Source organism: Medicago sativa, chromosome 7, assembly GCF_051527215.1.
Source record: "Medicago sativa cultivar Bolivia chromosome 7, Bolivia_mono, whole genome shotgun sequence".
NCBI lineage: Eukaryota > Viridiplantae > Streptophyta > Magnoliopsida > Fabales > Fabaceae > Medicago > Medicago sativa.
In genome coordinates, this window is record NC_140755.1 from 66,725,404 (window position 1) to 66,751,347 (window position 25,944).

The 25,944-nt window shown below is 33.3% G+C and overlaps 1 protein-coding gene and 1 pseudogene across 3 annotated transcripts; both read right to left on the reverse strand.

Moving 5' to 3' along the window:
• Positions 1-682: 682 nt before the first annotated feature.
• Positions 683-8,866, reverse strand: LOC146907858 (cuscuta receptor 1-like; annotated as a pseudogene). The gene is made up of 4 exons (XR_015018390.1): positions 8,755-8,866; positions 8,523-8,669; positions 3,662-3,811; positions 683-2,960 (listed from the first exon to the last, which is right to left on the reverse strand). The product of XR_015018390.1 is annotated as a cuscuta receptor 1-like (transcript).
• Positions 8,867-8,998: 132 nt separating this feature from the next.
• On the reverse strand, positions 8,999-25,741 carry LOC146907859 (cuscuta receptor 1-like). 2 transcript variants are annotated; one of them, XM_085725150.1, is made up of 5 exons: positions 25,390-25,741; positions 25,169-25,306; positions 24,878-25,051; positions 24,637-24,786; positions 24,455-24,525 (listed from the first exon to the last, which is right to left on the reverse strand). In XM_085725150.1, the coding sequence occupies exons 1-5, from the start codon at positions 25,688-25,690 to the stop codon at positions 24,503-24,505; spliced, it is 786 nt and encodes a 261-aa protein (XP_085581276.1). In that variant the 5' UTR covers positions 25,691-25,741; the 3' UTR covers positions 24,455-24,502. The 2 variants fall into 2 exon arrangements, 1 of the variants encoding a protein (XP_085581276.1); XR_015018391.1 differs by lacking the exons at positions 24,455-24,525; positions 24,637-24,786; positions 24,878-25,051; positions 25,169-25,306 and adding exons at positions 8,999-9,167; positions 9,293-9,430 and having other exon boundaries at positions 25,390-25,526.
• Positions 25,742-25,944: the final 203 nt, after the last annotated feature.

Genomic DNA, 25,944 nt, shown 5'->3' on the forward strand with positions numbered 1-25,944 from the left:
GTTGCTTGCAAGTATTTACAATGATACTGATCAAATGACCAGACATTTCATATGACATGGAGTTTTTGATAAGGTTATATATTCATTTGGTGGGTTTAGAACAAAATTAGCCTAAAGAAGGAAAGAGGGATTAGGTGTGAAGTTGGCTAGAGAAGCTAATAATGTTCAGGAAAAACGGTTTAAACATTAACCAGTAATCACTAAGATATAAATTCCATTGAAAAAAACTAAGAAATTGCACTTCATCAGTTTTTACCAAGTATGGAACCAAAACTCTAGGCAACGCTGCTCACTGATCATCTCAGTTAAGATCTAGAGGAATTGCATTTAAAATATTATTTAGAATAAATAGCAAAAGCACAAAAATCGCCAAAAACTTCCACATGAGAGATTGAAACCAGGGAAAAAGCACAAAAATCGCAAAAACTAGGAAAAATTACAATGCATTCAGTGCATAAATCGCCATAAAATATTTCTTGTGGTTCAATTAAGATGAGACGGCAAACAAACAAAATCATAACAAGAGAGGAATTGATCACACTTCAAATCAATAGAGTAAATAACTCTCCTTGTTGATGCAGATACTATATACCATATGCAATTGGCTAAACTCTTTCCAGTTTTCACACTTAAACTATTTTAAATGGAGTTGACAGTAAAACTTTAAATCATTTTCATACACTAAACCAAAGTAACTTCTTTATTGAATTAGATATAGCATAAACAAAATAGATATTCATGACATACAACCTCACATGTAATACATTTCCACTATTAAAAAAACTTGTACAAGTTGTCCACGATGAAGTAGTAGCAATTCATACACAACAATCCTATATAGTAAAACCATGCTTGCCTCCAATAAGGATTGATGTACAGAACAATTGGAATTACCAACAATATTGATGTGTATGCCACAACAAAGCTCACACGGAAAACATACATGTCCACCCAACTATGATCATCTCCGTCCTTGTTCAAGCCATCTGGTAACGTAGCTGGTGTTTGTCCACCTGGATTGCAACTTTTTGGCAGTGGAGGCCCACAGAGAAATTGATTACCTTCATAGCTGCTTTCATCAAATGTAATAAATTGTCCTTTCCTTTCAGGTGTTGCACCGGATAAATTGTTGTGTGCCACGTTGAACACTTCAAGGGAGGTCAATCCATCTAACTGAGGAGGAATTTGGCCACTCAACATGTTGAAAGAAAGGTCTAAACTCTCTATCTGTACCAAATCAGAGAATGTTGCTGGAATTTCCCCGGTGAAATAATTGTTAGACAAGTTCAATGCTAGAATTTTTGTCAAGTTTCCAAGCTGAGCTGGAATACTCCCATTCAGTTTATTGTGAGACAAGTCAATTCCGGACATATAAACAAGGATACTTGTTATATAAGTTTCTGATCTTTTTTTTGAAGTAAAGTTTGCTTTCTCTTTCCTAAATCTACGGAATACATATGTACTCATTCTGGATAATGGATCGTCCCTGGATGAATTAAATTCATTGAATTGTTCCCTTGTTCCTTCTGGATCCTTATTCTCAAAAGGCATTTTACCTAAGCAACTAGGTATTTCCCCAACAAAATTGTTATATGAAAGGTCTAGTATATTTAAATCTGTTAGGTTGCATAATTACTTTGGTATATTCCCATTAAAGCGATTACCTTTCAAAAGGAGGATCTCCAATCCTGTATAATGAAGGTCATGTATTAAATCATGAAATCCATTTGTTATTTCATTGTTGCTAAGGTCTAATGTCACTAAGGAAGACCTTTCTCTGAACATGTTTTTGGACAAACAACTTAATTTGTTGTTGCCCAAATGGATAGAGGTGAGATAAGAACTTAGAAAAGAAGGAACACAACCTACCAAATTGTTTTGTGAAAGATCTAGAAAAATAAGACTTGTAAGTTCTGCCAACTCTGATGGAATAGATCCTTTAAAATGATTATTCGACATTGAAAGCTCAAACAACATTACACTATTTTCCATTTTCCTTGGAATTTCCCCAATGAAATTATTATCACTTAAGTCCAAATTTCGGATGTAAGATGAGTTGAAAAAGTTACCAGGTATGGTACCAGAAAGACTATTACCATCCAACAACATGCACCACAAATAACTGAACATTGACAACGTAAAGGGTATAGGTCCATGAAGCTGATTGTTCGAAAAGCTCAAGAATGAGAGTCGACTCCCATCTCCAGATATGTTATGTGGTATTTCTCCAGACAAATGATTATCAGACAGATCCAATGTATCTAAAAAGCTTAAGCGACCTAGCTCATAAGGAATAGAACCATGGATTTTATTTATAGACACGTTTAGATGAATCAATTTTGGAAAAATTGAACTGATATTGTTGCTCCACATTTGGCCTGTTATTGCATTGTTAGATACATCAATTGTTACCATGCTGAGATAAGAACGGGGCGGAAGCAGGAATTCACCTATAAAGGAACAATTCGCAAGAATAAGATCTTCCATTTTTGTGTTGTTTTGTAATAACCAATTTGGGAACTCTCCTCTTAGTTTACAACCAGTGAAATCCACATGAGTCAAATTGTATTGGTAAAGAAGAAATTTTGGAAGTGGAATGGAATTGGCTTTAGTTATCGAAGACAATTGAAGCACTTGCAATTGAAATTTGGGAATCCATGTTTTCGTAGTTGAGTATGAATCAAGGATGACTTTGTTCCCATTACCATAGATGAACTTAAGATTTGAATGATTGAAAAATGGTGTGAATGAAATAGGGAATTCGAATTGGTTTCCTTCAAAATTTAGATATTCAAGTGAAGTAAGACTTGCAAGGGTAGGACCAATATTACCAATAAAATGATTATTAGTAAGCGTCAAAGTCCGAAGGGAAGTCATGTTGACAAAAGATGAGGGGAGTTGCCCGGCAAATTCATTGTTGGATAGATCTAACTCTTCCAACTTCTTAAGCTTATACCAATCTGAAAAATGAAATGTTTACAAAACTTTGTTTTATATGGAGCATATCAATAAAAATACATTTCAAAAAATCTAAAAGGAAGAAAAAAAAAACTATTTTGTTCCGATGTATACTATAAAAGTTGTTCAAATAACTAAAATGGTTAAATATGTTTTTGGTCCCTATAAAATTGCGACCTTCTAAGTTTAGTCCTTACTTAATTTAAATAGTTTTTTTAATCCCTACAAAAAAAATTTACTTATAATTTTAGTCCCTGCTAAAATAAATTTTGTTTAATTATCCTTAAACTCTTAAATTTTTTAACGATTCTTTTTATACAAGTTTAGAACACTATGAAAGGTTCATTTACTAAAATCTATAATTTTTTAACATGAAATAAATTAAATATGAATTTTTTAAAACTACAAAAGTTTAAGATATAAGTAACAAAAATATGGACGTAGAAATCAAATTTTTGCGATATTTTTTCGGAGGACCTTTTAATAACGTTCTTAACACGCCTGTAAAAAATTGTTGAAAAGCTTAAGAGTTTAAGCATAAATTAAACAAATTTGGATTGAGTAAGGACTAATATTGAGTGCAGAAATTTTTTGTAGGGATTAAAAATGCTATTAAAATTAAGTAAGGATTAAACTTAGAAGGTCGCAATTTTTTAGGGACCAAAAACATAATTAACCATAACTAAAATGATAAAACAATTACCTCCAATTGAAAGGGTACCGTTTATACCACAAAAAGACGCAGACAAAACTTTTAAGGAAGGCAAGTCTCCAATACTTTTGAAAAATTCATTTTGTAGGTTAGAGCTGTAGTCCAATTCCAAGTGTTCCAAGTTAATTAAACCACGAAAACCTACACATAAAAAGAGACATGGACGTAGAATTACAAATGATATGTTGGAATTCTTACTTGGTTAATTATTTATTTTAAAGTCTTATTAATTTTATTAAATATTATAATTAGTTAGTTTATCTTTTGACCAAGTGGCATGCACGTTTCTATTTCTATTCCAACTTCATGTACTTATGGTTGCAATTTACTCGGTCAAATGTATGTGCTCCAATTTACATGCTATGTAACCGTTGAAACCTAGGAATAATTCTACTATAATTTCGGTTTCAATTCCCATTAAATTGAGGCTACTGTACATATGTGTATGTATATAAGAGGGTATGGGGCACTTCTAAGTGTAGAGAGTTACACTAGTGTGTTAACCCGTTCAATGCACGGGTGCTAGGCTCTTTTTCGTTTTGAGTTTCTAAAATATATTATATTTTTTGCTGAGTAAAAAAAATAATGGTGTCCATAAAAAAACGATGTTTTAAAAATTTATTTAGATAAAATTTTGATCTCATAGTTAATATAATTTAAATAAGATAGTATATTAAGAGATTAAATGCAAAATATTGTTTAAACTAAATTTTTAGATGCTATAAATATACCATTTTTATAGTTTGTCCTTATATACAGTTTTACATGCATAGAATTTAACGAAGACGATCAAAGTTGTCGATGAACAGTAAACATGTCACATTTGTTTTAACTAAAACAATAGAAGGAATACAAACAAAAAAAAAATCAAATTACATGTACATAACTACAAAAGATTAAGTTAACTCTATTTTGTATATGATAGTTGTTACTTAAAAAAAAATGATATGATAGATGTGATAAAAAAAATGACTGTGTATAAAATAATAAAGGTTTTCCTTCAAAGGAAAACCACCACACAATGCATGGGTGATACACTATTATTGTTCAATCTCAAATTGTTTTATTATTTTTTTATTTATCGACGAAAATTATTTATCCCGTGAATTTATAAATATGTGCACTTTTTTGCCGCAATAATGACAAATATGTGTCCTGTGTTTTTTATGTTATTAGTGATGAATATATGTCCCGTATTTTTATGCATAAATGAAAAATATATTTATGGGTTTCAGATCGTTGTCGGTGAAGCACTCCACAATTGTTCTATCATAGCCTTGGTGTTAGTTGATTTTGTTGCGGCCACTGATTCATGTACTTATGGTTGCTTCTTAAAAAAAAATGTACTTATGGTTGCTGTTCAGAAATGACTCAATTGTGATGTTGTGAAAGCTGAAAATCGTGGCGCAATTTTGGGAGGCGTGGTGCGATTTTGCTGGCAGAATGGATGGTTTCTGCTGAAGGCAAATCGTGGCGTGATTTTGTATAGGCGTGACGCAATTTCTGGATAAGGTTGTCGTACCTTGGGTCGTACGCTTAAGGCGTGGCACGATTTTCACAGGTGTGACACGATTTTGACAGATCTGAAACACTATTTAAGCACTCCATGACCCATTTCTTGGGTAAGCTTGGTGAAACTCATGGAAACCAATGGAAGAAACTTTTAGGGTTTTAGATACTAAAGGTTGAGGGTCTTTGGGTGAGATTCAAAGCTTCAAGATGTGAATCTAGGAGAACCAAAAGAGGTGGCTCTTGGGAAAAGGGTTGGTGCCTTTTGGGGAAGATTCATGGGGATGGGAAACACATGAGTGAAGAGTCATTTGTGAGCAACTTGGGTGAGTCCTGTGAAACCAAAAGAGAAGATCCTTAGTGAAATCAAAGGCTAAGGGTTGGTTATCCTTTTGGGGTTAGATTCTAGAGTTGGGAAACAATTGTAAACACCTTGGTTAGTGAAAATCATTGAGTGTCTTGTTCATTGGTGAGATTGGGAAAATGGGTAGAAATTATGGTTGTTCTTTGTGAGCTTGTTAAAGCTAATTTCTTGTAACTCATTTCTATCTCTTTGTAAGAACTCATTGACAGTGGATTGGAGAGATCCATTTCTCCCCCAAAGTAGGTCAAGTTGGACCGAACTAGGTGAACATTTCTTGGTGTTGTTATCTTTTCTTATACTCTCTTTATCTTGTTTATTCTTTGGTTGGATTGTGGTTTTGCTATGCACTTGGTTTATAGACTAGGTCTATATTGTTGTTGTTGCTTGTGGTTACATTTGGTTGTTGGTTGCCATTGATACCTGCTCCACGAATCTAAATTTCATTGATGTGAAGTTTCGATTTGAGTCCAAATTCTCAACAGTTGCAATTTACCTGATCAAATGTATGTGCTCCTATTTACCTGCTATATAACCGTTGAAAGCTAGGAATAATTCTACTATAATTTCGATTTCAATTACCATTAAATTGAGGCTACTGTACGTATATTTATGTATATAAGAGGATATAGGGCACTTCTAAGTGTAGAGAGTTACATTGGAACTCTAGTTTGGAAGCTATTACAAATATACAATACCTATAAACCAAATTGTTTGGGCTCCAGTGGCAGGGAGCTTCTTCCAAGGACGTATCCGGGGAATACCGAGTTCGATTCCCAGGGGAAACAACGCTTAGCCAGTGAGCATGCATCTACGCACGAGCCGAATTAGTCGTCCACCTTTGGTTGGTTGGAAACCGATGCGAAAGCCAAAAAAATAAAAAATATACAATACGTGTACATTTTATGAGAGTAAATTATAAAGAAATTATACGTTCCTATGAGTATTTAAAAAGTGGTTCCTGCTAATTCACTTGCATTGCTAGCATAAAGTGACTGTTGTATCCGGAAAAGTATTAGTTATGAGACCTAGCACATCGGGTAACATATCCGAGGTGGCGAAATACTCTTAAGTCAAGTGCATTTTGCACGCCTCAGTCAAATCCGATAAGTTTTTTCTGTTATACTCCCTCTGTCCGAAAATTGTAAGGAAAAATTGGTCAACAAAAAGTAATGTATTACGAGTCAATTTGTTTATGCTAGATTTATTACTTTAAAATAATTATATGTTTAATTTTTCTACGTGATAAAGTAATGATTTGATTTGTATGAACCATTGGTATAAAGTTAATTTCCTCATTGGATCACATTACAATATCATTATTTTTCTGATGTTTCATAAACTAATAGACTAAAGTAGCAATATTATAGCGTTATGTATTTGGATGATTTTTTTTTTTTTAGGGATGTAATATATGAAAAAACGTTTTCTCTTTTCCCTTTTTCTCTCTTATGAGCCGTCACCAAAACCCTAGTTTCTTCTTCATCCACCAAAGAAGGGTGAATTAGGGTCAATTTTTGACCCAAAATCACTCCTCTAACTCGTTTTTCTCTTTTTCTTTTATTGAAATAAGTGATTTTCACATCTATTTCGTTTTTTATTTTGTAATTTCGTCGTCTTCGTGTGACGTTGGTTTGTTCGTCGTCTTTGTGCGACGTTGTTTGTTTTTCTTGTTTCTCTTAGGTATTTGATCGGTTCAGATTGTCAGATCAACTTCAATCCAGTGCATATTCAATCAATGACTTTGGCGTCATCCACGTTGCAGATCTGGAGACATGTTTATTCTGAAGATTTAAATATAGTCAAATGTGTAGGCATTTGTACTTTGCTGTTATATGCTATTAACATGGATGTTGTGAGTCTGTTCACAGATTCATCTTTTTTGTTTTTAGCGAATTTGCATTATATTCATGTACTCTATCAATTTAAATGAATGAATATCTTTTATTTTGTAAAAAAAAAGGATGTAATTGGATGAATGTGTAACGACAGTTCCCGTTGTTAGTATACTGAAATAATTAAGCAAATAAATTAGATAAGATGCAATATTACCGTCAGCAGGAATTGTCCCTTTAAATTTGTTTTGTTGCATAGTAAGATTCCTAATAGATTGGAAAGCTCTTAACGACTCTTGTAGGTTGCTTCCGTTTATCATATTCGAATCTAATGCAAGAATATCCAATCTGTTTAGTTTTTTTGACCCTGAAAAATGTAAGTATGTTTGACTAAGAACTCATCATTTGTATTAATCAGACAAAATTTGACAACGACAATATATCTCAACTTATTTACACAAGGAAATAAATAGATATCATTAAAAAGTAGAACACAACTAAATGTAAGTTGAATACATGCAACTATTTTTATTTGTTAAATGCACCTGGCTGCGGGGAAAAGATCCTCTCCAGTGGAGTCTCTCCAGTTTTTGTTATCTCTCTCTCCCCCATATTTATATATTAAATACTCCCACTTAATTAATTTTTAATGGACAAGATTTCGCAGCATGGTACAGTCATTGGGGGATCCAAACCCCCTGGCTGCCAATACACATTAAATTCAAAGAGTAATAGAGCTGTAACTAACTAACTATGCAATATCTAAAATTAAATGCTTAAATACTTTCATGAACAATTAAATCGACTAATTCATTAAAACTAAAATCGAGAATCTTCAAGCTGGTTATATTTGACAATCCTGCAAGATGTAAATAACGGACTGATTAATTATAATATCAACGTATAAATCAGAAGTATTAAAATACTCCTTCCAAACTCATATCTAATATTATTTTTTTTAAAAGAAAAAAATTGCACTTATGATCAATCAAAATTTATCTTTTGTTTGTCTAATCATATCAACAATTGATGCAAGAATATTGTATATGATTTTCTAACGACATTGCCATGATGATCACATGTAATACAGAGTATATCAAACAAAAGATATGAGTTTGAAATATATAATCGAAATATCAGTACTCACCACTAATATCAAGTGATCCGTTCAAGTTGTTGGAACTTAAGTCAAGAGATTTGAGACGTGGAAGACCATTTAGGGATGAAAATATATTCTTGCCTAAATTGTTTGAAGATAAGTGAAGGATCTCCAAAGACCTCAGTTTTGATATATCTACATGATTGGTGGTCCATATGTTTTTCAAACAAAAACGGAGAAAGAAATAAGATTAATAATTAATATGCAAAGAAACACATACTATGAATTGATCTCATAGTAAGTTCACACATTCCTAAATTTAAACTCTTGAGGGAAGAAAGTCCACTAAGCGCAGATCCAATATCAGTGTCATTGAAGTTGTTCCCGAAGATGTCAAGGATCTCAAGATTATTCAATATGGCGCATAATCCTACACGTTCAATTAATATATTGTGTTACTGCACCGGTTAGCTACATATCTTAATAAAATGGAAACTGTTAATCATTTCTATATAGCCAAACCTTGTATATGAAGATCTGAGTCCAATCCAATGTCATTCAAATGCAGTTCCTTCAAAGATGTGAATCCCCTTATTGAAGGCAGGATTTCATTACTCAAATTGTTGTAACCTATGTCAAGGGCCTCCAGATGTAGCAACTTTGATGAAATTGTCTGCAAAACAGTCTGAAAATCTATGGTACAGTACAAATATGTATTAGTGTTGTGAAATTAATTTGCTAAAGCAATTAAAAATTATTGATTTCTTTAATTATTTATATTTTTTTAAGAAAGAAAACTAAAACTGGCTTGGCCTCACCGTGAAATGAAACCATAACGCTATGAGCTAACGATAGAGATTTAAGAGAAGAAAGTCCATCCAAACAAGACAGAATGCTGATAGCATTATCCAACATATAATTATGACTCAAGTCAAGAACTTCCAAATTATTCAACCCTGCAATAATATGTAAATGAAAATTATGGTTATTATGTTCAAAATCTATTGATTTTTACTTTGTAGGAGAAATAACCTTGATAAGTTCTTGTACAATTGGATATTCTAGACCCTGATAGGTCGAGAGTCTTCAAATCTTTGAAGATTGCAAAATCCGAGTAATTAAGCTCCCAAGGTCCTTCATGTTCAATATGGGGTACAAGTCTGAGTTTGGTGACTCTTCCTGTGGTGGTGTTGCATTCACAACAATCAGCGCTATCTGTCCAAGACAGAACATTTCCTGCTTCAAAAGTATAATATTTATAGCTTCTCAAACTGGACTTCATAGCAATAAGAGCTTCTCTCTCTTGCTTCCAACACCCTTCACAACACATCACATTAAGTAAAACGAAAAGTAACAAAAACACGGCACCTACTAAGCTCTTCATATTTCTTCTTTACGTTTTGTTGTAAGACAATGGAGATTAATTGGGTGTTTAAATAAAGAATGTCATTCCATTTAATTAAATGTGTGTCCGTCCATATATGTGATGTGATGCTTATCTGAAATTTGAGGATATAATTCATTCCTTTGATCAGTAAGGATAGAAATTAGACTCTTAATTCATTCCTTTGATCAGTAAGGATATAATTCATTTATTTGATCAGTAAGGATAGAATGACTTGACTGGGCAGTCAACTCGGTTGTTTCTATTGTACGCGCCGTGTTGAAGACTTCCATCCATTGCTCTGAAGTAAGGTGGGGGTTTTGATATGTTTTTAACTAGCAGGATATGTAAAATTTTAAGATTAACTTGTTATATCATGTGATCTCATTAAACTCTTAATTCCAAAAGCTTAGTAGAGAAGAAGTTTACAATCAAATGGATTACCAAGTCTATTATTCTCATCAAGTCATTCTATTTTTTTTTTCTTCCTAATTTATTAAACATTTAACTTTTTAAAGGAAAGATAGCCTCAAATTTTAGATAAGCATCACATATACACACACATTTAGTTAAAATGATTTTCATTTTTGCAAGCCACATGTTAATAAACTCAATAACGAAATATGATTTTGAAATCGTGCATTAATTTTATTTTTTTTAAATAGAAAAATTAAATATAAATTTTTTATTTTTTTTAATGACAATGATCATTAGCCCACGACACATAAGTGAAGGGAGATCAATGACATGATAACTATTGAGGCTTGCTGAAGAAGATACTCACAAAAATCACCACTTCTTTTCTATATAGCATAACCGGTGAGACTGAGTCAAATATATTTCACTGTTCTATTATAGTTCTTTTCATATGTGTGTTCCATGTTTGAATGTCATTTTTGTTCGGACTTGTGGCCGTTCTTTACTTATCAGTCGTATTATTTTACACATGAGACATTTGTTTGGTACCTTGAGCTTTTTTCAAGCCACTCTTATTCATATTGTCCTTTGCTAAACCCCTATGAGGCTCCATGAGTAAAATTTCTTTTGTTGTTACTAAGTGACGAATCATTTCACAAATTTAAACCAATAATGTTATCAATTTGATTTCGTTGAGTAAAATTTCTTTTGTTGTTACTAAGTGACGAATCATTTCACAAATTTAAACCAATAATGTTATCAATTTGATTTCGTTGGAGTTAGATAGAATATTTTTAAGAACTTGGTATAATTTAAAACTAATTATGGGGTTCTCTTTAGAATTAACAACTATCTAAAATTGGAGTGTGAGATACTAGTAGAACTTAGGACTCATTTGGTGCACAAGATAGGAAGACAAGGTATGATAAAACTATCATATCTTGATTCAATTTATTGTTTGGTGCACCAATAGGAAAGGATAACTTAAACTTATTTCAAATCATCATATCCTACTTCTTCTTTGTTATTATAGTTACCCTTAGTTTTTGGTGGGTTAGCAACCATGTAGCATAGCTATCTAACGCGCGTACCTCATTGTTCTTTTTCAATTTTTTTACTATTATTTTTCCAATCGATTATTTTCACAAGACCTCGTCGTTCAATTATTTTCCAATTCCAACTAATTGGAGAGAAAAATGCCTTCGTCCAATTCCAACTGCATAATTATACTCCAATTCCAACTCCAATCGTATAATTCTATTCCAATTTCAACTGCTTCGTCCAATTCCAATTGTGAGGTGCTTCCCAATCAGTTCTTCGATCGCAGTTTGAGCTGTTTTTTCCCAATCAATTATATTCCAATTCGAATCCTATTCCAATTCCAAGTTGGTGACGGTGAAGTCAGGAGTTTAGGGTGAGGTGGTTCGTCGGCCGAATATGGAGACTGGGCAACGGTGCTCAAAGACAATGACGAAAGAGACGGGCGGCATAGATGAATATTATGCAGCGTTGTTAATTTTTTATCATGTCGATAACAAGTGTGCACCAAACGCATGAAAAAATAAATGTCTTTCATATCACTATCATATGATATCTTTATCCATTTTCAAATCATATCATGTCTCTATCATATCATGCGTACCAAACGGATCCTTAAAATATATAGAATGACTTGACTAGCATGGGTAGACTTTGTAGTCAACTCGATTGTTTTCTTTTTGGACTATTATTGGCAAGTTCAAGTGGTTTTACTATACATGCACCGTGTTGAAGACTTCCATCCATTGCGGAAACAAACGACCCACACCACTCTTTTTTATTTATCTTTATCTTTATCTTTATCTTAGAGCATCTCGGAAATAAATGGGGGAGGTTTTGATATTTTTATTTTTTTTTAAGGAAGGGGAGGTTTTGATATATTTTTACTTTTTAGACAAACAAAAATAATCATATTGATTTAAAGACTAATATTATCCAATTAATAGCTATTTAAAAAACATTGTATAGCTTTTTGGTTGATCCAAACTGCAATTATAAAAATTCACTATATTTAAATGTTAAATAAATTTTACTTCAGAGTACTTAAAAATTTATCACATTATAATGCCACTGCTAACAACGTCACGGGATACAAAATATAAAATATAATATACTAAAAAAATTAACATTAAGGAATAAAAATTATAGATAAAGTGTGAAACAACTGCCACCTTGAAAATAAAAGTGACAAATAATAGAATAGTATAATATTTCAAATTAATTACAAAAAAAAGAATTGATAAAATTTATATTTGTAATTATATTTGGTTTGGTTTGATTTTGAAAAAAGAATTTGATCTGATACACTTTCACAATAAAAATCCAAAAACATCAAAAAATTATTTTTCTTTTTTTTTTTTTTTGAAGAAAAAAAAAAAAAAAAAAAAATTATTTTTCATGTTGCTTGGTTTTTCGGTTTTTATATCGGTTTATTTAAATATAAACATCCCTACTCGGAAGGTAAACATCATCATTTCATTCTGTATATAGCCATTGTACACTTATTGTTATTATGGTTAGCTCAATTTATAGGACCATGACCGTAAACTATTATGTATATATAAGCACAATTACTACAATGGAATTGATACTACATTATTCATCATTTTCTAACTTGACATCATAGCTTTAAGCTTGAAAGCTCTCTTCGATCCAACCATTTCATCCGCTGCCAACACAAACCAGAAAAATGACCTTCCCACAATAGTTTCTGTCAAGTTAGACACAACTATCCACTATGGAAGTCATTGGTCTTTCCGTTGATCATAGGCTGCAAACTAGATGTCTACATGTTGGGGACAAAAGCATGCCTAGATCTGTTCATCACATCAGGCCAAACAACAAAGAAAGACAATCTTGACTATGATGATTGGATTGCTCGAGATAAAGCACTCATAGGATGGCTAAACGACAACAAACATAGCCACACAATTACTACACTGTGAAACATCAAAGGAAATTTGGGATGAAGTCCAAAAGCTTGCATGAACCCATACAATGTCAAGCACAATCTACCAGATCAAATCAGAATTTTACAATACTCGTAAAGGGGACATGATAATGGAGCAATATCTCATGAAAATAAAAACTCTTACGAAAAAGTTGAAACTTGCAGGCTCGCCTATTTCAAACTCTGACTTGATGATTCAAATTATGAATGGACTAGATGTTGAATATAATCCAGTTGTAGTTAAGCTTACTAATCAAATTGATCTCAGTTGGGTTGGATTTCAATCCCAACTACTGGCTTTTGAAAGCAGAATAGATCAACTTAACAACCTGAGTGGTCTTTACAATCAATCCCTCTGCAAATTTTGCAAGGAAGGCTGAGTATAGAGGAAATAAACATGTAACACGAGGCAATTTGAGAGGTTCCAACTTTAGAGCAATGAGAGGAGGTAGAGGAAGAGGAAGGATGCCTAAACCTATACGCCAAGTATGCAGTAAAATTGGTCACACTGTTGTAAAATGCTTATATCAAGGAACACATAGTGCCTTCATAGCTTCACCCGATTATGGTCAAGACTATGTGTTATATTTTGATAGTGGAGCTAGCAATCATGTAACACACCAAAGTAATGGTGAAAAACTAAAAAATATTGGCTTATGGATATACTACGTTAAATGATGTCAATCTGAATTATGTGCTTAAATCACCAAAAAATTGTTAAGTGTATCCAAGCTGACAGCTGACAATAATGCTATTGTTGAATTTGATGATAATTGTTGTTATGTGAAGGACAAACTGACAAGGAAGGCATTTATAACGAGGGGCTTAAAGATGGCCTATACTAACTCTCAACCAATAAAGAACCCTCAAACAATAAAGATCCGTGTGTGTCTACATGAGTCTCAAAGAAAATTGGCATATGAAACTTGGACATCCCAACAATAGAGTACAAGAAAAGGTGTTGAAAGATTGCAATGTAAAGACATCCCCTAGTAACCAATTTACATTTTGTGAAGCCTGCCAGTTTGGCAAACTTCACATGCCACCCCTCAATTCCTCTTCCTCTCCTGCGTAGGAACCTTTAGGTTTGATTCATACTGGTGTATGGGGCCCTGCCCCAATTTTATCTCAATCTAGTTTTAAATACTATGCACATTTTATTGATGATTTCAGCATATTCTCTTGGATTTCTCACTTAAAATAAAAATCAGCCACTTGTTAGCCTGTAATTTCGACAGTCTCATTTAATATGGTCAACATTTAGTTGACTTTTAACCTTGCAGGAATCGAAGGCTTTCGCATTTCAATTTGAGGATTTCGACAAGATGGCAAGCCTAGCGCGCATAGTTAGAAGTTCGACAGGGAAGGCAGAAAGTGTAATCGCGTCGATGTCAAGCAGTCAATGCGAGAAAGATACGATTTCAAGCTCAAAGGCGGTTTCCTTGGTGGAAACGTGGGACAAGCAGTTGTCAAAGATGGAGGAAGTGCGGATTGTGGGATTAGTCTTTTGGGAGTTATTTTCTTTATGTATAAATAAGAGTTTCCTAGTCGGAAAATGGGTCGCAAATCATTTACAGAAATTCTACAACACTCAAACAACCGGTGTCTAGGGAAACGAGTTACACAAAATGTATGTAAACTGATTTGTAGACCATTTTAATTTTAATGCAATGAATTTTACATTTCATTTAAGTTTATGCGTTTAAACTTTTACTCTTTCCTTTAATTTTATCTTGCTTTTACTTGCAATCTCAAACCTGTCGAGAGACAGTGCCTTTTCTACTTTAAAACCATCCAGCTCTCTAAGTAACCTGAGTGCATCTCGTGGCCTTTTTCAAACCGTTTTCGATCAAAACCTTTGCACAGCATGTCCTGAGATTTCTACTTCGATCAAAACCTTTTTCAAACCGTTTTCGATCAAAAATGGTTTAAAAAACTAGAATAATGCCAATTGCAACAACAAGAACTCTGAACTGTAGCAATACTCACCACTGATATGTAGCAATCCATTCAAGTAGTTGGCACTTAAGTCAAGAGATGTGAGATGTGGAAGATGTTGGAACATGTGTGGAAATTGAGTTAAAAAGACTAAACACAAATTCCCATGTTGGGTAGAACTAGTGTTGTGTGAATTGAAAAAAGTGGAAGTCCCACATCGGATGGAACACACACATTAGTAGTGTTTATATAGTGGGGGTGTACCTCTAATTAATGGGGGTACATAAGCACTAGAGAAAAAATATATATTGATATATATTTTATTATTTGGAAATGATAAATTAAATAATTAATTTAATCATTATTAGAAAGTGCTTTCTTAGTCCCCAAGTTTTGCTAAAATATTTTGGTACATAATATGATATATTTTTGTACTAAATTTAATATATTTTAGTACTCAATTAAGATATTTTTGTACTAGATCTAATATGTGAATTACTTAATCGCAAAGTAATATGTTACTTGTTCCCAAAGTTTCTCATATTACTTGTTCCCAAAGTTTCTCACTTATTAGTTGTGAATTTTCTCTATAAATAGAGAGCTCACACAGTGCATTCCACACACCGAAAAGAATTTCATTGAGTTGTCGGGAATTCTTTTCTTCTCTTCTCCCTCCGACTTGTGTTAACAAGTTTCTTCTGCTTCTACTCCTTTCTGTCCCTTTCGGTTTCAAATAGAGCGGTTACGTACCGTATCGAGTGGCTTCGATCAATCGATTGAACCATATTTTTAAGAGTGTTCTTAAGACCATAGTCCCTTTTCGGTTTAATGTCCCTTCGGAATTAAGAATGGTCTTAAGTTCATAGTCCCTTTCGATAATATATGTCCCTTCGGAATAAAGAGTACTATTAAGATCATAGTCCCTTTCGTAATAATAATGTCCCGTCGGAATTATGAATGATCTTAACAGTATATAAATTATTTAAATATTTTTCTATTTGAGGAGAAATGGTGGTATCACCATATTTGAGTGGTCGTAGTACCATATTGAAAGTTTGGAGAACTTAAAAGTTAGAATGGTGGAAACACCATATTTGAGTGGTCTTAGCACCATAATAGAATGGTAATAATACCATATTAAAGTGGTTTCAGTATTAATGAGTGGTCTTAGTACCATATTTGAAGGTGTAATTCTTGAACGGTTTTCTACGGTGCAGTAGTTAACCGCACAGTTGTAGCTGGGCTTGTTTTATCCTGGAGGCGGCGTGGTTGATAGTCTACCTTGCACAATTTTGGGTAGTGCCACGAAACGTCTTAAAGAGAGCGACCTGGTCGTGACTCAACCTAGTAACAACTTCGGTAGAAAATAGAATTTGGAAATCCAAATACAATAATTTGGAAATCCAAAAACAACAATTTTAAGACGATTCTATATGCTATGTCTACCGAAGAAGTTACTTATTGAGATTCAGTTGTCCCTAAATACATTAAGGATAAATCAAGCCATAAAAATACATCTTTCGACTGAAACAATGAAGTGTATGTTGTTATAACAACAACACTAAGAAATTCACAATACGGTTCTGTGAATAAATAAATGAATAGAACCCACGAGTGTTGCTGCATCGTTTCTAATTTTCTACTGAATCCTTGACAATTGACAAAGATATAACAAACTACTTGATACAACATATCAAGGTCGGTAAAGTATGGTGGTCAAGTATAGGAAAATTTGTGTACAGTGCAGTGACAAATTATGTTAAGGTTCTAATTTAATTAAGTGTATGTTAGAAGCATCTTGGGCACTGTGTATGTTATATGCATCTCGTGCCTTCTTTATCAAAGCTCGGCACATGAACCAAATATTTTGGTAAAATAATGTAACAACATACATTTACGTCATCGATAATAACTATATGCTAGAGCATCAATTTTGGTAAACGGATATAGACTCGAGCACTTAATTATTTTGGGATTTTTGATCCTATAAGAACAAGTCGAGTGACTTGTACACCATGCATTCTTGTGGGAAAAAGACTGCTTCTTTGATGTAACTTGGATTTAATTCCAACGTTATAATTAGACAATTTTATTTATTGCAGTCAAGATATATGAACCAAAAGTTCATATAAATCAGAATTTAGAGAATATGAATCTCTAAACATAATAAATTATGATATGTGTGAATTAGAAATGATAAAATGATGTTTTTATCATATTTATTGATGACTGTGAATTTTGGAAAATAAAATTGATATGCTTGAATGTTCAATTTTTATAACGAAAATTGAAATTTATAGAGTACCCAAGTCTAAGAACAAAAATTCTAATTAAGAAATTTTTGAAGAAAAGACAATCCAACTTGTCTTATTTTTGAACTTGGGATTGTCCGGACTATGTTTCGCTTCAGGACCCCAAGAGAGTTAAACTCACTAGTAGAGCCTATGAATATGTATTCATTAGGTATGTTATAAATAACGAAGCATATAGGTTTTAGGACCTAAATGTTAAAGTGATCATAGAATTAAAAGATGCTGATTTCTATGAAGTAAGTACCCCTGTAAATTAAAGAATAGTGGGGGCACTAGTGGGGGTAAACTAAATTCCCTTATAAAAATTAAGAACTAGTGGGGGCACTATATCTAATCACATTCATGTGATTAGAAATAGTTATGAAAACATCATACGAGATGTTATAGAACCTCAAGGAGGTAAGAAAGCAAGAATTGCTAAAGAGTATGGACCTTATGGTTTATACATTGGAAGAAGATTCATTAAGCCTTAAACGAAGCTATATCCTTATTGGATGTTGAATTTTGGCTAAAAGCAATAAACAATGAAATGAATTTTCTAGAGTCTAACAAAACATGACACTTTGTTGACTTGCCTCATAGTTGCAAACTAATCGGTTGTATTTGGATTTTGGGAAAAAGAACTAAAACCTGATGGTACGGTTTATGAATACAAGGCCCTCCTTGTAATCAAAGGTTTTAGACACAGAGAAAAATATAGACTTCTTCGACATTCATTCACCAGTCACAAAAATCATATCCATAAGAGTACTAGTCCCTTTAGCCGCCGTTCATAACTCGATAGTACTCCAAATGGATGTGAAAGTTGCCTCTTTTTTATGGTGAACTAGAAGAAGAAATCTATATGAAACAACCTGAAAGTTTTGCGATTCATGGACAAGAAAACAAGGTCTGTAAGTTAGATAATTATTTGTATGGTCTAAAATAAACTCCTGAGGAATGGCATGAAAAATTTGACATTCTAATGTTATCGAATGAGTATAAAGTGAATGAAAGTGACAAATAATATTTGCACGATCATATGTCTCTATGAAGACGACTTGCTCATATTTGATTTAAAGATTCATGTTATTGATTATGTGAAATCATTGTTTATCAATAACATTGATAAGAAAGACCAAGACAAAGTTGAAGTAATTCTTGGTTTCAAGATTACTAGATCAGAAAAGAGAATTTTTTTGATAAATCTCACAAAGTTGAGAAGTTCTTAAGGAAATATTATTATTTCGCCGTAAACTTGCAATCATATATTATGATCCAAGTGTAAGAACACTTGAGATGGAGTTAGAAAAACAGAATATGTGAGCATCATTGACAGTACTTAGGTATGTCACTGAATGTATTAGACCCGACATTGTCGATGTCGTAAAACTCTTGTGCAAGTTTACTAGTAGACGGATGAGAAGCATTGTCATGCTATAGAAAGAGTCATGAGGTGCCTTAAGAAGACTATGACTCTAGGATTACTTCACTAGGAGTAACCTATTGTACTTAAATGGTACAAGATATAAAATAGAACATCTTTCAGATGAATATTTAGCGACTAGTGTTTGTATATTGAGCATCACTAGAGGAGTTGTTTGTTAAAACAAATGATATTGACTCAGTCCACTATGGAATGAATCTGAGATGAGAACACTAAAGAAAACTAGTGAAGAAGCAAGTTGATAAGATGCTTGCTAATTGAGATCCCTTAGTGGATAAAACCGTTTCCAGAAGTGTTAAATCATTGTGATAGTCTGCAGCTATTACAAAAATTGAGAATCGTTAGAGACGATAATTAAGGCGTGAACACATAAAGGATTAGAGAGCTAGCTACTCTCAAAAGGAACGGTTAAAGTAGATCATGTACGTACTGATAAAGAATTAGTTAATCCTTTGACGAAAGGAATTACTAGAAAGAAAGTCCTAAACACATCCAATAGGATGGGACTAATGCCCAAAGGTCACAAGTGATGGTAACCCGACCTACATGACTGGAGATCCCAAGAAATAGGTTCAATGGGTAATAACAAGTCACAAGTGATAGAACATGCTATGTTAAAGGTAAGAAAGCATGATTCCTGCAGCGATAGAAGGATGAGATAATAGAAACTCTTAATGAGATCTATACTCTATTTGGAGTGGAGTACATAGCTACAGGAGTACTCTTGATAGACTCACCTATACGAATGTGGAACTAAGGGCCGGTTCCTATGGAATTCGGGGGCAGAATACCTAGAGCGTTCATTAAAACCGGGATACACGTGCAAGGCCATAAACGCACGGGCTTTTAGAATACACCTTATGAAAAGGTTTGTGTGTGGGTTCTATGTCTGAGATAGAGTTCAATGCTGTAAGCAACTCTTGTTAATCAGAATTTTACTCGCTATGCAAAGGTTCAAGTTGTAAGCGACACCTTTGTTTACTAGCAAATCTTATGGAGACGTTTTTTACGTTATTTCTGAAACCATTTTTTAAATTCAAGTGGGGGATTGTTGGAACATGTGTGGAAATTGAGTTAAAAAGACTAAACACAAATTCCCATGTTGGGTAGAACTAGTGTTGTGTGAATTGAAAAAAGTGGATGTAACACCCATACTAGAAATTACCTAGGATATCTAGTATGCTCGTTAAACTTGGCATTGGATACATTAAAATTACAATAATAAAATTTCTTCTGAACATATCATAAAACTACTTGTCTATACATTTAAAATAGTACCACTGACGTGTACAACATACATGCAATGACAAGTAAATATAATTGTCCAGCTTCTTCTTCTACTTCATCACGAACTGCCCTGCTTGCGATCCACCTGTGTCTCTGAAATAAAATAAAAGGGATTGGGGTGAGACGGGATGTCTCAGTGAGTTCCACCTATCCTAGGCTGTAGGCAATCTCAGGGAACCTAGGATCGCCATTTGTCTCTAAACTCAACCATTTTGGGTTTATGCAGTTTTATCATGCATAACTGAGCGATCGGGGGATAACTAGGATCGCTATCTAAAAGACTGATATAATCCTGATAGTAATACTCAACTCATAATCATACTTATAATCATAATGTCTGTCATATTATGTTAGAAATGTTAGCGTTGAACAAACAATATTATCTGAGTTGATTTTACGGAATAAACCCAGGTGGAGTAACCCCGGAATTTATTCCACTCTGACCGGTATATATATAAATATTTCCAACTGGCGGGAACCCAACTGACGGGGATACCGGACTCCTCTGATTATTGTGGGGTCATCCTCACGGATAGTGCCCGTTCCAACTGGCGGGAACCTTTCGTATCCAACTGGCGGGATAGCGAAAGCCACAATTTAAACATGTTTTAATATTATAACTTGATCTGATTCTCTGATAACTGAGTCAATCCTCAACTCCACTACTGACGGGGAGATAGAGAGGAATAACTTATCTTAACTAATTTTCTTTTAATGAAAACATCCTGAAACTGATAATAAAGACGTAGTGATTCCGTCTTTATTCTGAAATTATTTCTGATACTAACCTATTCAGGTTCTAGGCATATCGTTGTCATATGCCATTTCTAAAAGGTTATAAAATTTTCCCCATATCCTGATAAATTAAATTCGACTAATTAAGCCGAACTTCCATACTTAGAATTCTCTACTTTCCAATGATTGGAAATTTACCCATGAATAATTTGTTCAATAGCTATTTTACTCTAAACATTACTTTACACAAATAAATATACACTATGGTAGTGTATGATTAGAGGATATGCATAATATAATTTCGGCTACATATTCGGCAATAATGAGAATTGAAGTCTTAGCTAAGTCAAACCATTATATTACCTTAAAAGTATAATTTATATTAGCTAAGAGTCGAAATAAAGTAATAAAATCAAACAATTCTCACTTTACGTAACGTTAGCCGAAATTGCATATTTATTCATTCTCACGTAAAACTTATCATACTATTTTTCCTCTAACTTCTACATTACCATAATCATATTTATCAACATAAAAGTTATTTTAGAGTACTCTAGCAAGGGTATAAATCTTAATCATATTGTCACTAAATTATGTACTAATGTACTAAATCATATTCTATTATTCTAAAGGCATAATTTAACTACCCAAAGGGAAGTTTTCTAACTAAAGGAACTCACCGTGAATCATTCCTGCAAATTGCAAGCAGCTTATCCCAAAATCTGCAGCTCTGCTATCTCCAAAACTCTATAATCACTTTCCCAAAATAGCTTATGTCTTAGCTTATAGGTCTTGCCCCTTCTGAAACAATTCAAACCACTCGTGACATAGCCTTACTTCATCAACCAGCTTACACAAAAATTTTCATTTCAGTCCCTGCACCAGAAGTTTGCCGTTTGGCTATTTAAGCACTTCTAAAACAGCTTAATTATCATTTAAGCACTTTTAACATCACTAAACCAGCTTATCATTTTTCCATTACTCATATGTCAATTAAACATATCTCTCATAAGCTGTTCTTCAGAAAATAATACTTGAAACAACTTAACTTTCAACTTAAGCTATTCTTCAACGGCTTAACTAGCAACTTATAACTTCTATCACATAAATTTCGACCCAGCCTTTAACACAGAAGTTCCAACATGTATTATTAGCCCTATGAACCACTTATACAGTAGTTTGAACTCACAACTTAGTCATTTAAGGCATTTTGATCAAAACAGCTTAACTGACAGCTTATTCCTTCTAAACCATTCATTTTCTGTTCAAATTTTCCAGAATCAAAACATACATGTATACACAACTCATATCCCATTTCCACAGCAATCCTAACATGCTAACTTCAAAAATCAATTATGGAAGTTTTTGGGACAACTTGTGGCTTTTAGCTTTTAGCTTCTAGCTTCTAGCTTTTCATGCCAAACAACAACAACAATACCAATTCTACTAACAGCCCTTACCTCAAACTTCTTGCCAAGCCAAAACCCTAGCTTTTGTGTCTTGCTCCAACATGCTCAAACTTGCCTCTTATGCTCAAAACACCACATAAAGCTTCAATTGTCTCTACAAAGTCACCAATTCAACTCTTAGTTTTTTTTTTTTTTTTTTATCATTTCTTCATACCATATTTCTAAATTCCATTACCACACATAATCCTCTTCCAATTACACATAAAACACATATCAAAGTTTGGATTAAATAAATTCCCATGAAAAGGTGATTATGCCACTTACCTTGTGATCAATTCATTCTTTGGTGCTCTTATGCAAACTCATAAGCTAATTCCCATGAAGCTTGAATGAAAATGAAGGTTATGGAGGAAGAAAGAGGAGGGGCGGTTTTGAGTGTTTGAGGGAGGATGGATTTTGAAACTTAATTCTTGCTAAACACTCCACATGACACTCCTTGAATCATGTTCTTGATTATTTCATAGTAATTTTAGTGAAGAATTGAGAGGTTGACATGGTGGTAGTGTGGACCGATATTTTTGGAGTGAGAAGGAGGAAAGTTTTGTGCTTTGGTGAGTAGAATGATGTAGAAGAATGAAGAAAATGATAGAAAATATGTCTTGGTCCATTTTCAAATATCTAGGATGGCAAAATTACTAAAATGCCCCATTAATTTGTAACCATATAATTCTTCAAGTTCATTGGAATAATGTGTGAGATATTTACCGATTGACGTCGCATTTTTCAATAAATAATTAACCCTTCAGAAATTATTACCGTTCTGACATGTAACTGATACGACAATTTATTTAAAATTACGCGGGATATTACAGTGGAAGTCCCACATCGGATGGAACACACACATTAGTAGTGTTTATATAGTGGGGGTGTACCTCTAATTAATGGGGGTACATAAGCACTAGAGAAAAAATATATATTGATATATATTTTATTATTTGGAAATGATAAATTAAATAATTAATTTAATCATTATTAGAAAGTGCTTTCTTAGTCCCCAAGTTTTGCTAAAATATTTTGGTACATAATATGATATATTTTTGTACTAAATTTAATATATTTTAGTACTCAATTAAGATATTTTTGTACTAGATCTAATATGTGAATTACTTAATCGCAAAGTAATATGTTACTTGTTCCCAAAGTTTCTCATATTACTTGTTCCCAAAGTTTCTCACTTATTAGTTATGAATTTTCTCTATAAATAGAGAGCTCACACAGTGCATTCCACACACCGAAAAGAATTTCATTGAGTTGTCGGGAATTCTTTTCTTCTCTTCTCCCTCCGACTTGTGTTAACAAGTTTCTTCTGCTTCTACTCCTTTCTGTCCCTTTCGGTTTCAAATAGAGCGGTTACGTACCGTATCGAGTGGCTTCGATCAATCGATTGAACCATATTTTTAAGAGTGTTCTTAAGACCATAGTCCCTTTTTGGTTTAATGTCCCTTCGGAATTAAGAATGGTCTTAAGTTCATAGTCCCTTTCGATGATATATGTCCCTTCGGAATAAAGAGTACTATTAAGATCATAGTCCCTTTCGTAATAATAATGTCCCGTCGGAATTATGAATGATCTTAACAGTATATAAATTATTTAAATATTTTTCTATTTGAGGAGAAATGGTGGTATCACCATATTTGAGTGGTCGTAGTACCATATTGAAAGTTTGGAGAACTTAAAAGTTAGAATGGTGGAAACACCATATTTGAGTGGTCTTAGCACCATAATAGAATGGTAATAATACCATATTAAAGTGGTTTCAGTATTAATGAGTGGTCTTAGTACCATATTTGAAGGTGTAATTCTTGAACGGTTTTCTACGGTGCAGTAGTTAACCGCACAGTTGTAGCTGGGCTTGTTTTATCCTGGAGGCAGCGTGGTTGATAGTCTACCTTGCACAATTTTGGGTAGTGCCACGAAACGTCTTAAAGAGAGCGACCTGGTCGTGACTCAACCTAGTAACAACTTCGGTAGAAAATAGAATTTGGAAATCCAAATACAATAATTTGGAAATCCAAAAACAACAGAAGACCATTTAGGGATGAAATAATATTGTTACTTAAACCGTTGTCACTCAAGGAAAGGATCTCCAAAGACCTTAGTTTTGATATATCTAGCATTTAACAATATATAAACATACATGATTATATATTTCTGAGAGAAATAAAATAAAAAAAGTTAATAATTAATATGCAAAGTATAACATACTATGAATAGATTTCTGAGTAATTTCACTCTCTTGTAAAATTAAACTCTTGAGAGAAGAGAGGCTACTAAGAGCAGATGCAATATCAGTGTCATTGAAGTTGTTGTTTGAAAGGTCAAGGATCTCAAGATTCTTCAATGAGGCGCATAATCCTACACGTTAAATTAATACAGCGTGTTAGTGCACCGGTTAGTTTAGTTATATATCTTAATAAAATGGAAAGTGTTATATAGCCAGCCAAACCTTGTATATGAAGATCTGAGTCCAATCCAATGAAAGACAAATACAGTTCCTTCAAAGATGTGAATCCCCTTAGTGAAGGCAGGATTTCATTAGTCAAATCATCATTCTTACCTATGTCAAGGACCTCCAGATGCAGCAACTTTGATGAAATTGTCTCCAAAACAGTCTGAAAATCTATGGTACGTACAAAAATATGTATTAGTGCAATTAAATTAATTAGCTGAAGCAATTAAAAATTATTGATTGTATTTATTTTTTTAAGAAAGAAAACTATAACTGGTCTGGCCTCACCGTGAAATGAAGTCATAGAGTACATATCAGCTAAGGATAGAGACTTAAGAGAAGAAAGTCCATCAACACAAGACAGAATGCTGATAGCATTATCAAATTCATTAATACTCAAGTCAAGAACTTCCAAATTTTTCAACACTGCATAATATAATAATATGTAAATGAAAATTATGGTTATTATGTTCAAAATCTATTGATTTTTACTTTGTTTGATAAATAACCTTGATGAGTTCTTGTACAATTGAATATTCCAGAACTTGATAGGTCGAGAGTCTTCAAATCTTTGAAGATTACAAAACCCGAATAGTTAAGTGATCTAGTATTGGAATATTGAAGTTCGATTTTGGTGACTCTTCCTGTAGTGGTGTTGCATTCAATTCCATCCCACTCACAATAATCAGTACTGTTGTTTACCCAAGACAGAGCAATAAGAGCTTCTCTCTCTTGCTTCCAACACCCTTCACAACACATTACTTTTGCTAAAACGAAAAGCAACAGAAATACACATACTAAGCTCTTCATTTTTCTTCTTCACGTTTAATTTTGTAAGATAATGGGATTAATTGGCCGTTTAAATAATGTGTCCATATATGTTAATTAATTAATATTAGAGAAAGAGTGGCATGACTTGACTTGGTAGTCAACAATATTGTTTCTCTTGCACTAACTAAGCTAATGGGAAGTTAAAGTTGCATTATTGCATTGTATTGTACTCTCCGTGTAGGGATGGAAGTGGGTTCGGTTGGGTCGGCTTTGTAAAGCTCAAGTGTGGCCTA